General features: G+C 38.0%; 2 protein-coding genes across 6 annotated transcripts; both read right to left on the bottom strand.

Moving 5' to 3' along the window:
- Positions 1 to 1573: 1573 nt before the first annotated feature.
- On the bottom strand, positions 1574 to 13664 carry LOC116293516 (uncharacterized). Of its 5 annotated transcripts, none has more exons than XM_089030605.1 (13): positions 13038 to 13664; positions 10714 to 10975; positions 10131 to 10307; positions 9478 to 9523; positions 8916 to 9044; positions 7688 to 8278; positions 7245 to 7379; positions 6503 to 6634; positions 5739 to 5870; positions 3891 to 4519; positions 3754 to 3810; positions 2853 to 2884; positions 1574 to 2664 (listed from the first exon to the last, which is right to left on the bottom strand). In XM_089030605.1, exons 1-12 carry the CDS (start codon positions 13657 to 13659, stop codon positions 2869 to 2871), a joined length of 2928 nt encoding a protein of 975 aa, XP_088886731.1. In that variant the 5' UTR covers positions 13660 to 13664; the 3' UTR covers positions 1574 to 2664; positions 2853 to 2868. The 5 variants fall into 5 exon arrangements, 4 of the variants coding, with proteins under 4 accessions (XP_088886731.1, XP_088886727.1, XP_088886730.1 ...); XM_089030601.1 differs by having other exon boundaries at positions 3762 to 3810; XM_089030604.1 differs by having other exon boundaries at positions 1574 to 2884.
- A 163-nt stretch (positions 13665 to 13827) lies between these two features.
- Positions 13828 to 16471, bottom strand: LOC148910819 (uncharacterized). Its single transcript, XM_089030606.1, has 2 exons — positions 16312 to 16471; positions 13828 to 14614 (listed from the first exon to the last, which is right to left on the bottom strand). Exon 2 carries the CDS (start codon positions 14482 to 14484, stop codon positions 13828 to 13830), a length of 657 nt encoding a protein of 218 aa, XP_088886732.1. The 5' UTR covers positions 14485 to 14614; positions 16312 to 16471.
- Positions 16472 to 21876: the final 5405 nt, after the last annotated feature.

Below are 21876 nucleotides of genomic sequence, written 5' to 3'. Positions count from 1 at the left end.
CCGCGCTCCGACTTAGATCAGCCCGGGAGGCTCTATCAAGTAGGTACTTCAATACTTCGTTGTTTAATACCAGGCCATCAAATATGTTTAATTTTTCAGGGATCTTTTCGATTAGTCGGTCAGAATAGTCATAAAATCGACTTCGTGCGATTAAAACTATTAAATAAACAGCTGTTGAACATTTCAATGTTGTTTTTGAAAATAGTTCACAAAAAGCTTTCTAATTGGTGAAACAAAAAGAAATTCGAATTTTTGCAACTGTCTCCCGATTCTCAAATTTTACAGAACTGGTTCTATATAACAATAGACGCACAACTAGATTTTGGTTGATATATCCTTCTTACCAGTTATTTTGAAGACACGATTTCGGATATCCAAAGTTTGTTAAACTCGAGCTCCACTCGACAAAGCTAGGCTGTCAGGTGAATGTGTGTATTTCGAAGCAACACAAAACTATATATAGATCTAGTTATTCTGTGACGCTATAATCCACGCACCAATAATTTGTAATTGAAATATGAAAATAAATAAAATAAAAGTTAAATTTAATAGAATTAAAGCTATTAAACATTATTATTAACATTCGAGCCGTATTTTTTCCGTTTTATTTGCCAATTTTTTTAATCGTTTATACTCTTGGATTCTGTTGTTGAATTCTGCTTTATGTGAAAATCGATATCATGTCGTGCTATTTACGTTTTGTACTCAGTACTTGGCACGCGTCTACAAGAAGAACCGAAAAGAGTTACGTTTATCGGGTAAATGGTAAGGCGAAATTACCCCCCCCTCTCCCCGAAATTCGGATGCGAAACTTCAGTGCTAGATAAACCGAATCGACGCAGAGGGAATGTATTCTTTTTCTTAAAGTAACGCCGAATACAAACGAACCGAATGACAGAAAAGAAGCTGGAACGCCTTATTATCCATTGTTTTCAATGCATACGGCTCGTACTTGAAGTACCACGGTTGACCAGAGCCCTTATTGGCGTTTCAAGATTTAAGCTAGTTATTCACTGGCAAATTAAACAAAACAGGTATGGGAGGAACTTCGACAGGAAACTTTTCTTCAATTTTCAGTCTTCTTCAATTTTTAAATCATGGATAATTAATGAGTAGAAACACTACTGAGAAATCATCTCCAAGGAAGAAGTCGAATATAGATCTAAAATGGTCCTCATTTGCATTCAAAAACCTCAACATATTCAATTTTGATTAAACAATTCCAAAGTTATACTATCTCAGGATTAAGAAACCTGGGCTCGGTTGTACGAAGGGTGGCTAGCGCTATCAGACGGATAATCTTATCCAGTTGATAAATTTATTGGATAACAGCATCGTCTTTTCCACTGGATAGCTATAAGGATTTAGCTATCGGATAGCCTGCATGGTTTTGTATTACGTTGGTTATGTTATCTTTAGTGTTTTCGTTTGTCATGGCAGCGTAAGAACTGGGGAGGAGAGAGGGAGAGAAAGTGTTTTTTCCTCTTTGACTGCCCCCACCCCCACGTTCCATTTTTTTAGTTCCGCGCGGCTATTTTTAGAACAAATTTGTCGTAAATCGTTTAAAAAAAAAAAAAGGAAATCATATTTTATTTATCATATAAGCATTAAATGTCTCAATGGTCTCAAAGTTGAAAGGGGCTTACGAACTACCCTTTTGTTATTTTAGTATTTTTGGTGAAATGTACTGCCGTCCCTCTTAGTAGGAGGGCAACCTTTTGGAGACTGTACCGCTTACAAGGACATACCGAACAAATTCGGTGTAAATCGTTTTAAAATGAAGGAAATCATACTTTAGATATTTTATAAGCATTAGATTGAGTCTCAACGGTCTCAAAATTGAAAGGAGTTTACGATCTACTCTTTTGTTACATTTGGTGAAATGTACCGCCGTCCCTCTACGGTAACCCTATGTTTGCTTTAATTTCTTGCTGTAGGTGTATCTAAGGCCCCGTCCACACGTATCCGGAAATTTTTGTATCCGCAAATTATTTTTTATGGATACGAGTTGCGTCCACACGTGTCCGGAAATTTTTGTGTCCGTATCCGCAAATTTTACGAAAACGGATACGTGTGGACGGTGAAAACGATTCGATTACGCTGCGCGTGGACGCAAACATTTTCGTATCAGCAAAAATAATTTGCGGATACAAAAATTTCCGGATACGTGTGGACGGGGCCTTAGTTACTTATCCATTTCAACGTTGACGCTTTTGGTTTTATATGTTTTGCCTTCGTTTGCACAGTTTATAACACTGGTGATGGATCAATTACCTGAAAGCTACTCTGTCGTTCTTACATGCATGGATCGCTTCTGTTTTAGTTTTATCTTTTTATATTTAACTATTTACAACTGCATCCCACTTCTTCTTGCATCGTCAAGGCGGACAATTCTAGATCTACAAAAATACCGCCTATGTCAAGCAATTAGCATAGGTTAGCATTTACTTTGTCCTTTTGAAGGCCCTTTTTCGACTGCCCAGCTTGTTCGTCTTACTTGGTTGCTTCTGTTTTATCTTTTTAGATTTAACTATTTACAACTGCATCCCACTTCTTGCGTCGTCAAGGAGGACAATTCTAGATCTGCACTTGAAAAATACCGCTATGCCAAGCGATTAATTGGCTTAGCATTTACTATGTCCTTTTGAAGGCTCTTTCTCGACTGCCCAGCTTGTTCGTCTTAATTGGTTGCTTCTGTTTCATCTTTTTTAGATTTAACTATTTACAACTGCATCCCACTTCTTCTTGCGACTTCAAGGCGGACAATTCTTGATCTGAAAAAATACCGCCTTGTCAAAATAATTAGGATAGGCTAGCATTTACTTTCTCCTTTTGAAGGGCCATGTTCAACTCCCCAGCTTTTTCGTCTTACATAGGAAACGTCCTAAATGTATTTGGAAAAGTCATGAATCATCAACGATGTATTTGATTAGTAACATGTTCAGGCGAAAACTGGTGGGTTTCACGAAATACCGGTAAAAAATTTAATGGCACATTTTTTGTAAAGTTGGACATCCCATGATAATCCACGATATGTAATTAATGTAAGCATTATATAATAAGTCAATCCCACGCCATTCTCTACTTTCACATCCCCATAATCCTTTGCGTCTTTGGGGGGTAACCAGAGGGTAAAAACCCACTTATTTTGCTGAAGGCTGATCAGACAATGTTGACTGTACCTTGTTTGGTATCCCAAAAATAAAATGAAGAAGTAAAAACAGAAAAAGATAGAAGCTTGAAGACGTTTGAGATAAATGTTAAACATTTTTTCGTAAGTCAATACATTTTTTGTAAGATCCAAAACTCTTGATGATCTGTTTACGCAAAAATAACTTGGAATAAACTGATAATAAGTATTGTACAGATAAAGCATGCAGGTATAGTATAAATTCAATGAAGAAACCTTTCAATTTGGGACAGTTTTTTGATTGGTTACCCCCCCAAAACGCAATGCTTTATGGGGATGTGAAAGTAGAGAACTGAAAATAAATGTACACCAAGGGAGCAATTCCTGAACGGATTGAAGAACCATTGTAGCTCTCCGGCTCCTGATTGGTTGTATTTTCGATGGCGTGGGATAACATTTTGAGCTTGAGGAAGAACCTGGGTCGAGTTGGCATTGCAGTGCATTGTGGGGCATATTTCAAGATGGCGTCTATTTCGTCTACTAAAACAGCCCCACAATGCATTGTAATGCCAACACTGTAGTGCCAACAACAATGCCGTGAATGGCGCTAATTTTCTTATTACCTACTTACTCTCTGAACGTATGACCCATCAGGCAATTGATGAAGTCCAGATTCATGACTGAAAAGCAAAGAAAAAAAACCCCTAGATGATGGAGCTGAGCTTGGGGTCCACACAACAAACCAGCCTTACATTTTTACCTGAAGTCTGTGTTACTCGCAGTTGGCATGTTATGAAGCACAACAGATCTTAAGTGCCCGGCTCCAACCTGTCCTTGACTTATACCAACATGCTCTACTCCAACATGTTGAGGTCCAACATGCCCTCCACGGGCAGGCTGTACTCCAACATGTCCTCCACGGACGTTGTGCACTTCAACGCGTTCAGCAACTGCTTGTGCTCCATCAACATGCTCTACTCCAACGTATCCATATCCAACATGTCCTCCACGGACAGGCTGTCCTCCAACATGCCCTTCACTGACGTGGTGCATTTCAACGTGATTAGAATCTAGATGCTGTTCATCAACATACTCAGCCCCCAAATGTCCAGCTCCAAGGTGCTGTAATCCAACGTTTTCAGCTCCAGCATGTCCTGTTAAACCTTGGTCCACATCAATGTTGCCCGCTCCTACATGTTCTTGTCTTCCACCAACACGCTCAACTCCAATTTGCCCTGCTCCAATATGTTGTATCCCGACACTATGCCCTGGTCCAACTTGTCCTGCTTCAATGTGGGATGAAAGAGCGTTTGATCTTCCGTCATCACCGTTAACGTGAGTCTCGGTTCTGTAGAAGTGAGATTCTTGGACTGTGGTCTGTCTGATGTTCTATAGTAAGACATTAAATTCAAAATTGATCTGAGTTAGCTGTGCTTTGATTTAGATCAGCGCAGAGGTTGATTCAGTGTTCAATTTGTGAGTTAGCCGTGCCCTGATCTGACTTAGATCAACCCATAGGTTGATTCAGAATTTATTCTGTGAGTTAGCCATGCCCTGACTTAGATCAGCCCAGAGGTTGATTCAGAATTTATTCTGTGAGTTAGCCATGCCCTGACTTAGATCAGCCCAGAGGTTGTTTCAGGGTTTGATCTGTGAGTTAGCCATGCCCTAACTTAGATCAACCCATAGGTTGATTCAGAATTTATTCTGTGAGTTAGCCTTGCCCTGACTTTGATCAGCCCAGAAGTTGTTTCATGGTTCTATCTGTGAGTTAGTCATGCCCTGACTTAGATCAACCCATAGGTTGATTCAGAATTTATTCTGTGAGTTAGCCTTGCCCTAACTTAGATCAACCCATAGGTTGATTCAGAATTTATTCTGTGAGTTAGCCTTGCCCTGACTTAGATCAACCCATAGGTTGATTCAGAATTTATTCTGTGAGTTAGCCTTGCCCTGACTTAGATCAACCCATAGGTTGATTCAGAATTTATTCTGTGAGTTAGCCATGCCCTGACTTAGATCAACCCATAGGTTGATTCAGAATTTATTCTGTGAGTTAGCCTTGCCCTGACTTAGATCAACCCATAGGTTGATTCAGAATTTATTCTGTGAGTTAGCTATGCCCTGACTTAGATCAGCCCATAGGTTGATTCAGAATTTATTCTGTGAGTTAGCCATGCCCTGACTTAGATCAACCCATAGGTTGATTCAGAATTTATTCTGTGAGTTAGCTATGCCCTGACTTAGATCAACCCATAGGTTGATTCAGAATTTATTCTGTGAGTTAGCCATGCCCTAACTTAGATCAGCCCATAGGTTGATTCAGAATTTATTCTGTGAGTTAGTCTTGCCCTGACTTTGATTAGCCCAGAAGTTGTTTCAGGGTTCTATCTGTGAGTTAGTCATGCCCTGACGTAGATCAGCCCAGAGGTTGATTCAGGGTACAATCTATTCCTGAGGTCTAAAGGAAGTTAAGTACATTCCGAAGCTTGGGCGCGGATTGATTTTTAGGTTGGTTAAACATTGTGCCGTTGCTATTCCTCCTAAGGTTATACGTAGACTGAGGCAAAACGGAAATAAGCTTTGGTTTATTCTATTATTTCCACACCTGTTCTGGAGGCTTCTGATTCAGTACGGTTTGGTTGCTGGTGACCTGGACGTTGCCATTAGTCTGTTTTGATGCACCTCCTCTAAACGGCACGGCAATAGAACTTCCGCTTCTTCTTTGCAAGCTTCCGCTCTATAAAACCAAAACACACTTCAGTTAGAAAGTCAAATTAACTTGGTGCCTGAGCTCCATGCGGATTCTTATTTTTAAATATAAAACTAAAATAAATGCGAGGAAAAGAAACAATGAAAAAAAACAAAAAAAAAAAAACAAAAAAAAAAAAAAAAGAAAGAAAGAGAAGCTTCCCACCCTATAAAATGTTAATATGGAAATGTTATGTTGTTGTGTAATCGCCTTGATTGGAGTCCATCAAAATCTACTTCAAGGCGAAGACTATTTAACGCAATGTAAGAACACTTGCTTCTAAATCAAAAGCGATTGCTTGGAAAATAGACCCTTTTCGAGTTCCAAATTGCCGCTGTGTTTCTTGATTACAGACGCATTTTCTCAGGCTAAGCCTCGAATCAGTGTCTAATTACTCGCAAATACCAACGGCAAAGTAAAGAATGCACAAGTTCAACAATACAAACACTTTGAAACTTGACGGACCTTGACTGGAAAACGTGATATTCTTCACAAAATCGAGGCTTAGCCTGAGTAAATGAGTCTATAATCAAGAAACACAGAGGTAATTTGGAAATCGAAACAGGTCTAGATCTATTGACGATCTATCAATTGTCTATCCATACAAAGAGTGAGGATACCTTGTGTTTAATGGCGTTTGTTTGGTCTGCGCAGTATGGACGAGTCTTACCGCATTGTGTTACACTGACACATTTAACTACTTTCACAGATGGACTCGCTTGTCTTGTTTGATTGCTCCATCGTTCTTCAATCTAAATTAAGAATTAAGAAAAACAGTGGAAACTTCGTACATATGAAGAGACGATATCATCATTATCACAGGGCCATAGCAAGGCAGACTCCGGGAGGGGGTAACTCCCTTTGCTCAAGTCGTTGGAGGCTAAGCAAATCTTTTAAAATAATTGACCCTACAAAATACGAAGACAAGTTATGTAATTGATTCTTAACTCGAGACCCCTAAACGGTTCACACAGAAAATATTTTTAACCCTTAAGGGAACACTTATCACCGGGTAGGGTGGGGGGGGGGGGGGGGGGGCATACTCTTCTGGAGGGAACAAGCTAGGAGAACGGCTAACAGGTGAAAAAGCTTGGATAGATTAGATAGCGTTGTAGAGGCAGTATGAAAACTGAGCAGCTTCAAAACTGTATGTATCTTGGCTTTGTGTGACGAGCGAGTAAACAGGATAGTCAAAAATATCGGTTGCCTCGTCCCCTCCCCTTACTACGTCCCTGTTATTATTAATATTACTCTCGTCATTTTCTCATTGTGGACAACATCCAAAAAATGAAAGAGAATCGAAAACGAAGGAAAAACAAGAGAAAGAAATTAAACAACTAGGAAAATATATCTGCAACCCACATGTACAATTGTAGAATTTTGGCCTTGAGTATTGGATGGCATCCTGGCTCGTGCGCTCTGCGCTCTTGGTGTCACTGTTTTGCCAGTCATCGCAAACGGGCTAGTCTTCTTTGGTGTACAGCTATCACCTTGAAACTTTGGAAAGAGCATGAAGAAAAAATTAAAAGGGCAAAGCAAAAAGACGTTGGCTCCCAATAGTCCCTTTCACAGTTCCCTGCGCGATCTTGAAAGGTGGCCGTGCCTTTGCATCGAAGCGAAACGAACGAAACCTTTTTTGAAACCCATTTCAGACCACGTGTGATTTCCACGTGTGGTTTCACAAGAAAAAACACGTGAATATGGATACAACTCAAACAAAAAATCTCATTCTCAAGAGAGAGACATGTAATAAATCTGACATGATTAGTTTTAGGTGGATTAGATCCATTCTATTGATGGCCTACCTTTCCAGCATCAACAACATCAGAGTGTCTTCTTATCTCCTGCGCGTAGATCTCCGTTAACACGTTTGGTGTTGGTTTCGTTGACCGGTTTACCGGAGGGGACATTTCTCCCTTTACGACTGAAACTTCTTCCTTTGTTACTGATCCAACTTCATTTTTCTTCTGTTGTTCTGTCCTTTTTCTTTCTATTTTTATCTCTTTTCTCTTTTCATCTTCTCTTTCTTTCTCCCGTTTTAATTTTTCTTCTTTCTTCTTCTTTTCTTGGTCTTCTCTCTTCCTTACCATCTCTTCTTGTCTTTTCTTCTTTTCTATGTCTTCTAGTTTTTTCTTCTTTTTCATCTCTTCTCGTTTTTTCTTCTTTTCCGTCTCTTCTTGTCTTTTCTTCTTTTCCATCTCTTCTCGTTTTTTCTTCTTTTCCATCTCTTCTTTCTTCTTCTTCTTTTCCATCTCTTCTTTTTTCTTCTTCTCCGCATCAAGTTTCTTCAGCTTTAACTCCCTTCTCTTTTTCTCAGTATCAGTTTCTTTCTTTTTCTTATCAAAGCCACCGCTTTTCTTCTCTTCCAGTTGCTTTTCCTCCCCGACTTCATCAATCTGGTAAACGAAATACAAAGAAGAGTAACGTAAGTCGAAGAATGGTAGACAAATACTTCTTGTTGTTAAGCGGTTACTTGCGCTTTTCCCATTTCAGACCACGTGTTATTCCCTTGAGGATAGTAATGATAAAAGGGTAAATTAATGTTATGTACCGTGAGAAGCTGAAAAAACTTGCTGACGTTTCGGACGCTAGTCCTTTGTGGAGTGGAGTGGAGTGGACGAAGGACTAGCGTCCGAAACGTCAGTAAATTTTTCCATATATTCACGGTGCATAATTTACCCTTTTATCATTACTGTTTCATTTGAAACACCGACGCAGCTCACACTAGTTTTTAGCTAGTTATCTCCCCTTGAGAATATAGAAAATTCTTTGTTTCAGTTGTATCCATAGTCACGTGTCTTCTCATGTACAACCGTTAAACAAAGGAATGATACTCTAGGGAATGACTTGGCCTGAAGTGGAAAAAAAAACATTACTCCCAAGCCGAGGAGGTCTCTTCGCGAGCAGTGTATCACACAACGGAACATCATCATCATGGTTGCCATTTAGGCGCCGTTTCCAGCCTTAGGGCGCTTCTGTATTTATAGCATAGGGTTTGGAATCTTATATTCAGCAGTCGCATGTAGTTTTTACCTTTACTGATGGAGTTGACAGTGGTTTTCTTTTATTTTTCTTTATTGGCACAGCATAAATATCTTCTTTACTCTTTACACGAAGAGGTTTGTTGTCGAATTTGACGGGGATCTCGAATGTTTGATATTCCTGAAGGTAAAGCTATTATGATTATTTTGGAATGAGTGAATGAGTAACCCGTCATTTCACATTACCCTCGAATGAAGGACGTCCCATTGTAGGAATTCAACTATCTACGAGTCCTCTATTCAACACTTCACTAATTTGCTACTCGCTACTTCGCAAGTGCATCAAATAACCAAGCAACCCACCAAACCACCGACCAAACCAATTAAAAAACTGACCAACCAATCAATCAACCAACCAGCCACGCAGTCGACCAGGTAACCAGCCAACCAGCCAACCAGCCAACCAGCCAACCAGCCAACCAGCCAACCAGCCAGTCGACCAGGTAACCAGCCAACCAACCATCCACCCAATCGACCAGGTAAACAGGCAACCAACCGACCAACTTATTAAAACTATTTTTTCATTTATTATTTGTTTATTTCACTTCAGTTACCTCAAAATTCCTATCTTCTATGCCCATGATTTGTACCCATGCTTCTCTGTAAAGAAAATAGAGCATAAATAAAGCATTATAAAGTTAAATTATCAATTCAAATCTGCCGATCTTAAAGTCTCTAATAGACTAGTACTATCAGACGGGTAGAAATATTTGATACGCCATGCGCAGACATTATTTCTTTACTTCATTACTAGAGCAACGAAAAGACTATATATCCATGCAAAGATAGCCAGGGGTCGCTGGGCAACCTAAAAAGTGGTGGTGGGGAGGGGAGGGGGGGCTAAATGTGAGACTAGTATGGGAAAAAGTGGGGGAATTTTAGCCTCACTGCCCCACCTTCCTTCCGCGCTGAGTTCGATAAATGTTCTGTTTCTTAAAGGCGCGCTTCACGGAGCAATTTTCTCTGCAACTTGTCTCGCGACGGCGTTGCAACACCAGTTAAATATAGCATTGCAGTGTGAAACCTACAACGCAATTTGAAAACAATGTTGCAAGACAAGTTTTAGCAATTGTTGCAAAAAATAGAATTCGTTTCTACTTTTGCTAACGATTGCGTCTCCGTTGCACCGTGTAAACACTCTTGCAGCTTGTGTCGCAACACTGTTACCCCCTGTAATTGCGCCTTAGGTGTTTAATAGATATTTTACCTCGCTTCTGGAGTCAAATCTTTCATATTCATTTGCACAACTCCATTCTTGACTTGCAAACCTTCCCCTTGCTTTCCTTCTACGCGCAGGTTCCTGGTGTAAGGTACTTCGCTTTCAACAACATGATGAACGATAATTGCTTTCTCAACTGGACCCGGACGAATGGCTACGTATCGACTGTCATTGAAGAAAAAAATCATTTCAATTAATTGATCTTAGCTACGTATTTTATGCTTTGTCTCACAAATATTCCAAATTCCGATGGGTTGGACCAACGTACTGCACCCTGTTCTCGTTGTTAGTCAGTAACGCATTTTTTCCATTTTTTCGTACATAATTAACTGTTTTATGGATCAAAATATAAGCACAAAAGACGTAGCCCGCCATGTTGGCAGGAGAAAAGATCCAAGACCAAATCTTTTGCTCAAGTCAACCAAAATATTTGAATATTTGTTTATGTCTCTGAAAAGAGAATACCACATACAAAAATACTGCGACCATACTACTACACTGTTCACATATAAGTGATTTTGAAAATATACTTTTTTTCCTTGTTATAAAATTTAAAAAATAGATTACTTACGGGTCTTGAGATTCCTCATCTTGCACACGGACTAACAGCTCCACTTTTCCATTGTCAATTTCATCAACATAAACATCGCTTGACGAACGCGTGAGAGGATGGGTTTTCTCCGTTTGCGACGTCTGGACCCATGTCCATGCTGTTGGTTTTGTACCTTCATCATAGGTAGCCAAGATGGTGCTCGTTTCCTTGCTTGAGCCACGTACACCCAAGATTTGTTCCACACCTTCTGTAGCATTGGCATTCCACCATTGCATGTTACCTGTATGGATGTCTTAGGAATTAGGAACTACACCTTACCCCTTCCGATTTATTATGGCATTTTACAACTGTTTCAAAAAACGTTGTCGGACGGAGATCTAAAATCTTAAACCTGAGACGAGCAGCACGATGCAAATTTTAATGTACTCTCATAGCAACACGATTGAGTTTCCTTTTAGATTCGAATATGAGGCATGACCTTTTGAGTTAGAAATTTGATTTTTTCGTATTTTAACCAGAAAACATAAAAGCATAAAAATTCCTTTAGTCTCAGATTGCCCACTTTCAGATCTCGGACCGACAACGTTTTTTTAAAATAAGTGGAAACCACGTTTTGAGGATTTGGTTACCTAGAAAGCTTTTCTTTTCTTTTTTTGTTATCTGGTTACTACATAAACATTAATATTTCAAAACTTATAGAGTATTTTAGGACCATACTTCCAGACATCGAGTGCTGAACCGTCGTATGGCAGCGCGAAGCATTTACGGCTACGCCGAAGATTTCGACCCCGACACCGCTATCCGAGGACTTACAGACTGATCAGGAAGCTCGGCCCAAGCCTGAGGGAGAGGTTAGTCGTCCCCTAGACCGCATACGATTAACCCCTTGCTATGAACAGCATGCCCAGAAATTCGTTTGAACCGCCGATGTCTAAATATCAATAGACAATCTTTCCTATGTGGGACGCTATTTCATAAGAAACATTTTTATAGGAGGCATTTTACAGAAGCCTTTTTTTAACATCCAATGAGAAGAAATTGGAGAAATTTCCATTGGATTAAAAAAAAGTACCTGTAGATATCATAATGGCACTATTCTATAGCGAAAATACAGGGGAAAGGTTTACGCATGTGTGCATTAGACCACTTTTTTCAAGGTTTCAATCTTGGGTGTTTCAGTATGAAAAAAAATGCTGGTTTTCATAAACTTTCATGTTTTCATGTCAAAGAGTTGAGCACCAGACTTTTGCAAAAGACAAGATCAGATACTGTACCAAAAAGATTTGAAAGTTCTTTTTTGAAAGGTAATTGTATTCAAAGACGAAATGGATGGCGGATAGAATAAGTTTCAAGAACTGACTTTGAAGTTTTGTATAGGAAATCGCACGATCTCGAGTACAATTTGGAAATTAATAGACACGAGTAATGTTTTGAAAGTTCTTGTAATTGCACGAGCCTTTACGAGAAGATCGTGCGATTTTTTGTTTATAGTTCACTCAACAAAAATTCAGTAAAAAATGCGAAGCGACGCCGTTCATCTTTGTATATTTGGCGGCCGATTTCGCGCAACTGAAATGCACAAAAAAGTTTAGTTCTTATTAGTTTTTACGGCTTTTTTTTTTTTTTTTCTTTGCCGCTGTTGACATTGTTTTGGCCGTGTTTCCAAAGCGACTTAATTCGGTACTCCTAAGGAGTACAATTAACGCTATAATTGTACTCCTCTCGACCAATCACAGTCGAGTAATTTTGTTGAGTGTACTATAAGATGAGTAATTGCTGAGTTCATGGGCATGTGGAAGGCTAACTTGTAAAAAACCAACACGAAGAAGATTTTTGGCTAATTTGCGTACAGATTACAAGCACGAACAAATGTTTTTCTGTCGTTCTCGTATGACAACGAAACACTAGCGCTTTCATTTTTTCCCCTTGTTAAATTGTTCAATCTCAAAAGTTCTTTTTCTTAAGCTCTCGTACGTGTACTCTACTGTAACACAAAAGACCAAAAAGTTATACAGACGATAAGCACAGGTTAATATTCTAAAATAGAGGTCGTGGTCACGTGAGGGTACGGTTCGAGCGACGAAGCATACGAAACAATACGTAATCAGTCCCCCCAGTCCCTAAATGTGACGTTACTCGTATAAACAAAGGACTGAGGAGGTCTATAAAGATTTGTCTTACTTTTTCTTCATGGCAGGATTTGTTGTTCAAAGTTCTAATTGTTTCAGGTAATGGTATAACTCAATAAAAAAATAATTTTCGCAGTTTTTGTTAGCAATTGGACCTGGAAATACGTCATAAATAAACTAAGCTCTATACGCTAAGCAACTAGTAAACCTTACCCATGTCCAGATGCTGGTCATTTACATCTGTGGTTGATTCCTTACTGTCACGCAATCGTCTGACATCTTCAATCTTTGAAGAATCGGAATCTGTTTTTAAGCCATCTTTGACGAGCTCCTCTCTAGCTGCAGGATATCGGTGGACTCTTGTAGGCACTTCTGGACGGATATGCGTCCCTTCAATCCCCTCTATTACATTCTGTCCACCATGACCTATCTCATCGTGACGTTTAACCTCGTCCTTAATGACCTCACCACTGCGTGACACGAAACGTCTTTGCATGATAGGGGCTCTTGTTGTTTCTGTCACATTAGTATGTTCGTCTGCCGTGAAGTCAGATAAGTCATAACCTCTTGGCCGCTCAACATGTGGTCTCTCTGGGTATTTACTCACGATGTCTCTACCATGAATCATATCTTCGCGGTTTTTGACAGGCTCTTTTGTCTTTCCATGTAGTGGAATCGGCTTGTCGTACTTATCCAGAGGTAGTCCAAAATGGTCAGACATTGGCACTGGACTGTCTAATCCTTTTGAAAGACGTGCATCTGGACCTGAGGATAGATAGGGCCGTTCGTATACAGTCCTCATCCAGACCTTCGATGGAGCCGCGTCGGTTGTCATGCTTTGGGATATGTAATCCTGAACTCGGTATCTCAGGACCACTTCCTCTTCTTAGCTTGTCATAAATTCCTTCTCTTGGGACCTCTTCTGGTTTGTGACTGGTGGAGCTTGGTTTGTAGGGAGGATACGCTGGCTTTGTTTTATCGGTAACCCTCCCCTTCTCGCTGGTCATTGACCTTCTGGATGAAGGGAATCTGTTTTAGTTTTTCCTGATTTCTTTATGGGGACAGCGTAGATATGATTGTCTTCAACATTCCTGCCAATAAAAGGAGTGGGCTTGAAATGCGAGTGATCAAGGGTAGCGTATTGTGTTTCATAGCGAGTTTTTTTATCGAGATTAGAATCTACTGAATGTCTACGCGTTGTGTCCAGCAACCTGTCTATTGCTTGTTCACTTGCCCTCTTGCTGTCCTGCCAGTCATAGCTCGGTCTTCTTGGCAAATCATCTTTTCCGTCTATTCTGGCACTGCTGACAGGAGTATTGGAAGATTTTGAGTCTTTAATGTCAGCTCTGCAGTCAATTTCGCTGGTCACATTTGCATAAGTATCAGCTGCAATTTCACTGGAATATCCGCTGTCGGCCGTTGAAATAGCCCCAAGATCTCCTTTTTTCACTGTCCCCACAATATTACCGCTAAGACTTCCTCTATGCAAGTGTAGACGGTCTCCTTCAATCTTCTGTCTCTCTCGGAAGGATTTGATGTCTTCATATTGGAATCCAATCTTAGCTGGTTTGCTCACAGTGGAATGTTCAATGCTCTTTGGTACTCCATGTATGTCATCCTTCGAAGCTTCGCTGGTGTATCTTGGGGTAGTGGTCTCCATTAAAACTGACCTCGAGGACTTTCCGCTTAATTTATCTCCTTCAAGAAGAGAACCTCCACATGTCAGCCATATATGTTTTATTATGCTGCAAACGACTGGAATCTTCGCGGTAAAATGTTTAGCCTTCCACCTGAAAGTAAAATAAGGTATCGAAATAGAAATTTTTTTTAGAAATTGTGATTAACCTTTCCAAAGCGCTAAGTTATGTAAAATGCCTTATCGTAGACCAATCTATCTTAGATTCACTGCAAAAGAAAAACCGAAGACAATTTGCCAAAGGTAGCCAAATTTGGACTATTCTTTACTAAACTGCAAATATAAGCTAAATACTTGAATGCGTTTAAGTTAACGTTTTTTGCTTTGCATTTGTAGTGGTGGACCTAATACTTTGTTGGCACTCAAGTCAGCCTCAACCCAATAGTAGTGAAATCCATCTCATTTTTTTTTACATCATTGTTACGATGATAGTCATTGCATTATAATCCAAATTATGTGATTGCACGAATCATTAGGAATAATTTTGAGACCAATATCTTTTCATCTGTTCATTAGATGATCAAACGCCGTGGCTTCGGACCGAATCTTGATTATTTTGTTTAACCATGTAAGATCATGTAGCATGTTTTTCATGTGAAAAAAACAAAAAATAATGCAAAAGGAACGCAGGTTTTACTGACGATTCATTTGGCGATTTTCGTACCTCAACTGCACATGCGTCGCTTGATGAAAGCGTAATAGGTTGCTATCAATAGACGTCACTTCCGGTAATAGCTCTTTTTTGATGGCTTGTAGAATCCTGGAGGTTGTTTTGATCTCTTGTTTTCTGGTTTGATGTCGTGAAAATAGTCAAATACAATAGTTTGAGGACTTATTTTGATATGTTTTGACTTAGCATCCGCTAGTTGCCCCCCAGTCAACTCCAAAAAGTCACGTGATTGATAGTAAGCAATTAAGCTTTTATCAATCATTTTGGCAATGCTTCAATAGTCCCTTTCAAAGTTGCCTGCGCCATCTTGAAAGGTAGCCGTGCCTTTGCATCGAAGCGATACGAACGGTGAGCTTGCAATGATAGAGACATGTGAATAATTGTCCAAGGTGTTAAAAAAAGGTCTCCATCATTGCAAGCTAACCGTTCGTCTCGCTTCGATGCAAAGGCACGGCTACCTTTCAAGATGGTGCAGGGAACTGTGAGGGAGACTATTTTTACAAAATGTCATGAGCAAACTCACTGAATTGATGCCTACATTTCTGGTTTCGTTGTGGTTTACCTCGAGTAGGCTGTTGTTGGGTCGGAGTCTCCGACTACTTTAATTTTAAATACGGACAGCGAAAAACAGCTGTTGCTGACAGACAAATAAAAATTAATTTTATATTTTATCCATTTGCAAAGTTGCTCGAAAAAACATTTATGTATTGCCTCTGCTAAGCTAGCACACGGACAATATTAATTACAGCGGAATTCCTTGTTCAATAACAAAGCTCCTGGGAATTTTGGCTTAAGTCTTTAATGATTTAAGCAAGGAAAATGAAAGTATTCTAAAACAAGAAAATATCGAACCTGTACTCTATACTAATGATTACGAGGGCAGTTTATTACAATGATGATATTGATAGTACGAAAATTCATTGCTCCAACTTCTTTTTAAAATAAATTTGATGCAATAAGGAGTTTTTGGTTAAGTTAAGTTATTTATACGTTTTTTTCCTCAAACAAATTTGATCGCGTCGAAACAGATTTTTCAAATGCGCAACTACATTTTGATAACATTATATTTTGAGTAACAACATTTAATTATGCAACCAAGTTTCAAAAGTTTCAAAACTCACCAAATGATTAGCAGTAACTTCCTCCTTTTACTTTCCTGAGATATTAGTAAAAAGATTGAAGTCTTTGAGATAATTTTTGATAAGAAGTTCACCAAGCTGCAAGGACTTTGTTCTAGTTGTTGGAAGTAAAAGTTAGAACGTGAAAACTGCCTCGCTCGATTAAGTCCATGTCAAGAAGACTCGGAACGATGCCATTTAAGGTCGTTAGATTAAATAGACATATATTATCATTATAGCATTGCATTAATAATTGTCTTCCAGTTCAAATATTGGACGCGATTATGGCCAATTCGTGCGCTTTTTATCGTGAAACAAAAGACAATTTATCATTTTTCTTGAGGACTTATTTGGAAGATAGTTCTTCAAAGACAAAAGCAGCTTTTATATTATATTTTTGAGGTTAATAATAAAGTAATCATTTTCGTCCTATGACATTTACATCTTGTTATTTTCTATTATTAGTCATTATAGATTATTTTCAATGAAAACAGTTTTTCAATTATTAGAGGTCTTATAAAATCTATGGCTATGAAATTCTTAATCGAAACATTTTTTGCGAAACATTTGTTGTATTTTTCTTTTGCCTTTTATCGGCTAGAAAATTATATATTACTTTCCCAAGCAACGTGAATTTGCGCTTTGCTGATTTTAGAACTCAATTCCTGATATTTTTTATACTGTTTTTTTTTTCGTTTCAAAAGAACAGTCAAAGTTTGGTGCGTTTTGAATTTGCGTTTTCATAATCTAGCTTCGAAAATCGGAGTTAGTGTTGCTTGGCTGACCACCACCTCTTGAAGCCCCGGTCATCGATCATACTTGATCAATCATATATATAAGACCGCATGAATGCGTAATCGCGATGCGTTATTCTTTGATATTGAATTGACCAAAACTTTGTAGCACGAGCAGTGTGCGGAAGAAAGGAAAAGAGGAAAGGCAGAAAGAGAAAGGGAAGATAAGAAAGTTTGGAAGGAGAGAAGGAAAGAAATTAAGAAGAAATGAATATATGGCTGCGTTTATTCAGAAAGCAAAAATTTTATTCGAAAATGAGGTTTAGGCCTTAATTTGCTAATTTCAAATATATTTTCTATAAAAAAGACTGGCAAAGCTATGTAATTCTAACACAAATACAACTAAACATCTTTGTACAATTGAAAATAATATCATAGTACATTAGTTTCTAACTGTTTAGAAAAGGTTTTGAGTGCTAACCCAAAACGAAAATTGGGATCAAAACTCATACGAAGGTCTAGTTTTTGGCGCTTTTTGCCATTATTGCATATTATTCACAAAAATTTCCTCTTAAACAAATAAATGCCGTCAGTAGACCTGGACGCTACTGCAGTACATCATCAGTTAAATGTTTGTCATCGATGCATTTTAACAAAATTTACTTTATGCAAAAACAAAAATAAATAGAACTGAAGGAAAAAGAATTAGATAGGAAAAAAAATCTTAATATTAAAAATAATTTGCTGTTTGTGTGAGGCTTGAAATATGTTATCGAAGAAAAATGTAAACAAGGACGTTTCTTCAACTGTGATTATTTTCTGACTTTATCGAAATATTTTAGTAAAAAAAAATCCGGCACTCAAGTTCAATAAATTAAACTAGTTTAGGACTCATAACTTTACACAGTGGATATTGCTTTTTATAAATTAAACATTCTTTATTTTAGTTAAAATTTCAATTTTTGTCTCTGATTTGAAATTTTGAAATTATTTTTTTCGAATTGAAAGCTTTTCTACTCTTGACCACCGCGTTTTTTTTCTGTTTGTTTTATGTTATTATTTCGATAATTATTTGAATTCTTAATTTAATTTATCACGACGTTTGGATAGAATTTTTTTTAAAGCCTTTTATCTATTCCTCGGAATTTTCTATATAAACGGTTTCTTCAAAAATTCAGATATCCTCTGCAAAAGACTAAAAAAGATTTTTATTATCCTGTAAATATTTCCATAACTATTTTTTGAACGTATGTTCGTTTAATTATTCTAGAACGTTTGCCGTTTGCAAATGAATCTTTTTATAGTAAAAGTTTGAGTACAATGATAAAGACAGGAACAATAGAAAAATGAAAGGAATCTATTTGACTTTGTAAATATTTATTTAAAGCTAAAGATCCTATTGTTGCTTTAACATCGTAGGAGAATCCTTTTGATTCTGCAGTATAAATGATTTTTAATTTTTTTTAACATTTTTTTTTTGATGAATTACATGGGTGCACTATCTAGTTTCTCTTTATACATGTGAAAACGCTTTAATGTTTCCACGTGAATACGAGGCTAGCCAGTCAAGAACAATAGTTATTCAAATTAGTTGCCACATCTTTAAAACAGCCGAACCCGTGACCTATTCTGGAGCTCGACATTTTTTTGCCGACAAAAAGTTTGCTATCACAAAACATTATTCATATCTTTAAAATATAAATTGTTTAAAATTCAGACGCGATGAATAATGAATACGAAACGGTCCCTATTCACGTTTTAATTGCCCTATTTCACTATGACGTCACTGCTTGTTTATGTGGGGGATAGAATCGCCGAATCCAATAGAAAATTCAACAAAATTTGCTCCTAGTGAAACAGTTTAATCTAAAATGGCCTGGTTTTCAGATATAATATGTGTTAATATGTACTAAAAAATATTCTGAGCGTTTGCTGGCTATTCTACTTCTCTTCGTGGATTGATACGAGTTTTAGAACAATTTTGCGTTGATTTGACCCCGTCCGACGACCATGATCCTTTGCGTTTAAACAAGAGATTGTTTTGATGTGATATCATAGTGAAATAGTGCAATTGAATATCATTGTTATTATTAAACTAGTGCAGTTATAGGCCTAGGGCAAACGTCGAACTTCCCATGCACCGAACTTAATTACATCAAAGAATGCCACCTCATTATCACCTGATATCCATTGTTTTTAATGAGTTCGGTGCATGGATAGTTCGACATTTGCCGCCTTGGGTCATTAGTGAAAAATAGTCGATGTTTGATTTTTACCTTATTCGGGCTGAAATATCGGTGAGAAAGCGCCCACATTGAATTCATTGGGTGCACTATGCATGAATCAAAATTCCTTCAGATACAAATAACAATGAAACGGCCGCCATGTTGGTTGATCTAACAAGAGAAGTTAACGAGCTTTGATATCTTAACAATGGTTACCTCAAATGAAATAAAAAATATTTTACCATTTAGGCAGAATCAATACTGAAAATATTGAGTTAGGCGTGAGGGTTTTTTAAATCATCAAATGATTTCAAAAGGGTTAGACTTTCTCAAAGTCCTTGCCGCTTCAAATTTGCTCGAATAGAAACTGAACTCCTCGGAGACAAGAGAGGTCGACTTGGGGAAAGTCTAGGTCAATGTTTATGCAATAGCTATATTCTCAAAGTATTATTATTATTATCGTTATCAGGCTATGACGTAACGCGCACCCGGGGACCCCAAGAATAATAAATTTGCGGATACAAAAATTTGCGGATACGTGTGGACGGGGCCTAAAACTAAATTTCGTGCCTTCTCCAATAGGATAAAGAAAGCATGGAATGACTGGCATGATAATACTCTGTAGCTGGTATCGTGTCACTTTTTTCAATAAGCGTTGTCATCGCCAAAGGCGATACGCGATATGTCATTCCGACATGGAAATGGTTTCGTCAAGAGAATATGAACTGAGAGAAGGAATCCTACCTATATAGCCTTGTAGCCATCATGTGCACAGTTTGATGCTATTTTTAGCTCTGAGATATTTTGAGCGAAGAACCTGATTGGTTGATTTCTTGAGGGTAGGCGTCTTCCAGTCTTGCAGTAAACAAAAGTCTGTGTTTTTGTCGTGGACGAAACGAAATATGGCGCTTTTCGTGTTCAAAAACGAGGCATTAAAGGGAAGCATGATTATCGCGTGGGTATGGTAACGAGTTAAAAATAGCATCAATGATTCTAAAAATAGCATCAAAGTGTGCACATGATGGGGCACGGGAATTCCTTCTCTTGGTTCATTTTCTCTTGGTTTCGTTCAATACAAAAAACATTGAATCAGTTTCAACACGGAGGCCCCTGTTCTTGACGACTGGAATAGCAAGCAGAAAAGCAAGTCATTCCAGCTACTCTTGTGTCTTGGAATCTCCTATCGCTTTTCGCCTATGGCTTATCGCTTTTGGCGTTGCAGGTGTATAAACGACTAATAGTTGTATAAACAGCTGTTAGGGTGTAGAACAATCACCGTGCGAATAGATTCACGATCGAATCCGTATTGTTAAAAGTTCTCAAATGTATATGACTCAGAGGTTGTTGGTCGCTTTTCCCCTTTAGTTTTCTTTTCTTATTCTTTTCTCGTTTATTCTTTCTCTCACTCTCCTATTCTTTCCTGACGACACTAATAGCGGTTGCGTGAATGGGCAGAAAAACGACAAGCCCGCTACTTTCACGATTTTTTTTAACTGAGTTTAATACTCCAAATGTTTAAGGGTTTCATTTGTGTCACTGCTTCTCGAAACTTGTGACGAAATTTTGTCGAATTGGAATAAATCTACTTATTAGTATTCACGAAAATGTCAGTTTTTCTGCTGATCAAAATATCACCTCTCCCAAAGTACACGGCTTTATATCTCAAATACGCATTCAATAAATTTTGGTCGCATTTGATATCTTGCTATTTGGCTCCAAAAGAACGTGTTTACAAAATATTGAGCTTATGTAAAGCTGTCCTTATGGCGAAAGGCCAAAAACCATTTTTTTGCTCTGTCCGGCTGCGTAGGACTAACTAAAGTTAATGCCTCCTTTAAACAACAATTTTCAACTCCTTATTGAAACTTCCGATGTTTTCATTTTTGCAAGTAATTTCGAAACAAGTAGACGAACAACTATTTCAAATTCTCTGACGAATTTTCAAAGCAGTAGAAATAGTACAATTCATTTAAAATAATACGTTTTTACAGGAGAAAATTACTATTTCCCCTGGTTTTTAACTTCTCAGAAGATGATGGGTAGCTATATTTTATATATTAAAGTGCTACTATGACGAAAATCGCTCAAACTTGGATTCAGCTGAAACTTCCTAAGAGTACTCTTTAAAGGTCCAATAATCACTGTATGAAGTGTTTTCTCGATATTCAGGACGAAAGTATGATATTTTTACGATTATTTTTTGGAGTCTGTGACGTCATACACTCAACATCGAACATCGCTCCATACTTTTCTTTGTAGTTTATGATCAAAATATCAGTACTAAAGGGAGAAAGAAATACCCAAACACCCCAAAATATAAATTATAGTCACAAGTAATGTGAAATAAGCACATTAGCCACCCTTTGGGCTTCATAGGAATAAAATAAATTAAGGATTTATATACAAAGAAATATATGTAGCAATGTTTGATGTTGAGTGTATGACGTCACAGACTCCAAAAAATAATCGTAAAAATATCATACTTTCGTCCTGAATATCGAGAAAACACTTCATACAGTGATTATTGGACCTTTAAAGAGTATTCTTAGGAAGTTTCAGCTGAATCCAAGATTGAGCGATTTTCGTCATAGTAGCACTTTAAAATAATT

This window comes from Actinia tenebrosa, unplaced genomic scaffold (genome assembly GCF_029948245.1).
Source record: "Actinia tenebrosa isolate PJP-AT-01 unplaced genomic scaffold, QUT_ActTen_1.0 PGA_scaffold15__27_contigs__length_11533743, whole genome shotgun sequence".
Taxonomy (NCBI): Eukaryota; Metazoa; Cnidaria; class Anthozoa; order Actiniaria; family Actiniidae; genus Actinia; species Actinia tenebrosa.
The sequence above is the reverse complement of the archived record's forward strand: the minus strand, read 5'-3'. Positions and strand labels throughout refer to the sequence as shown.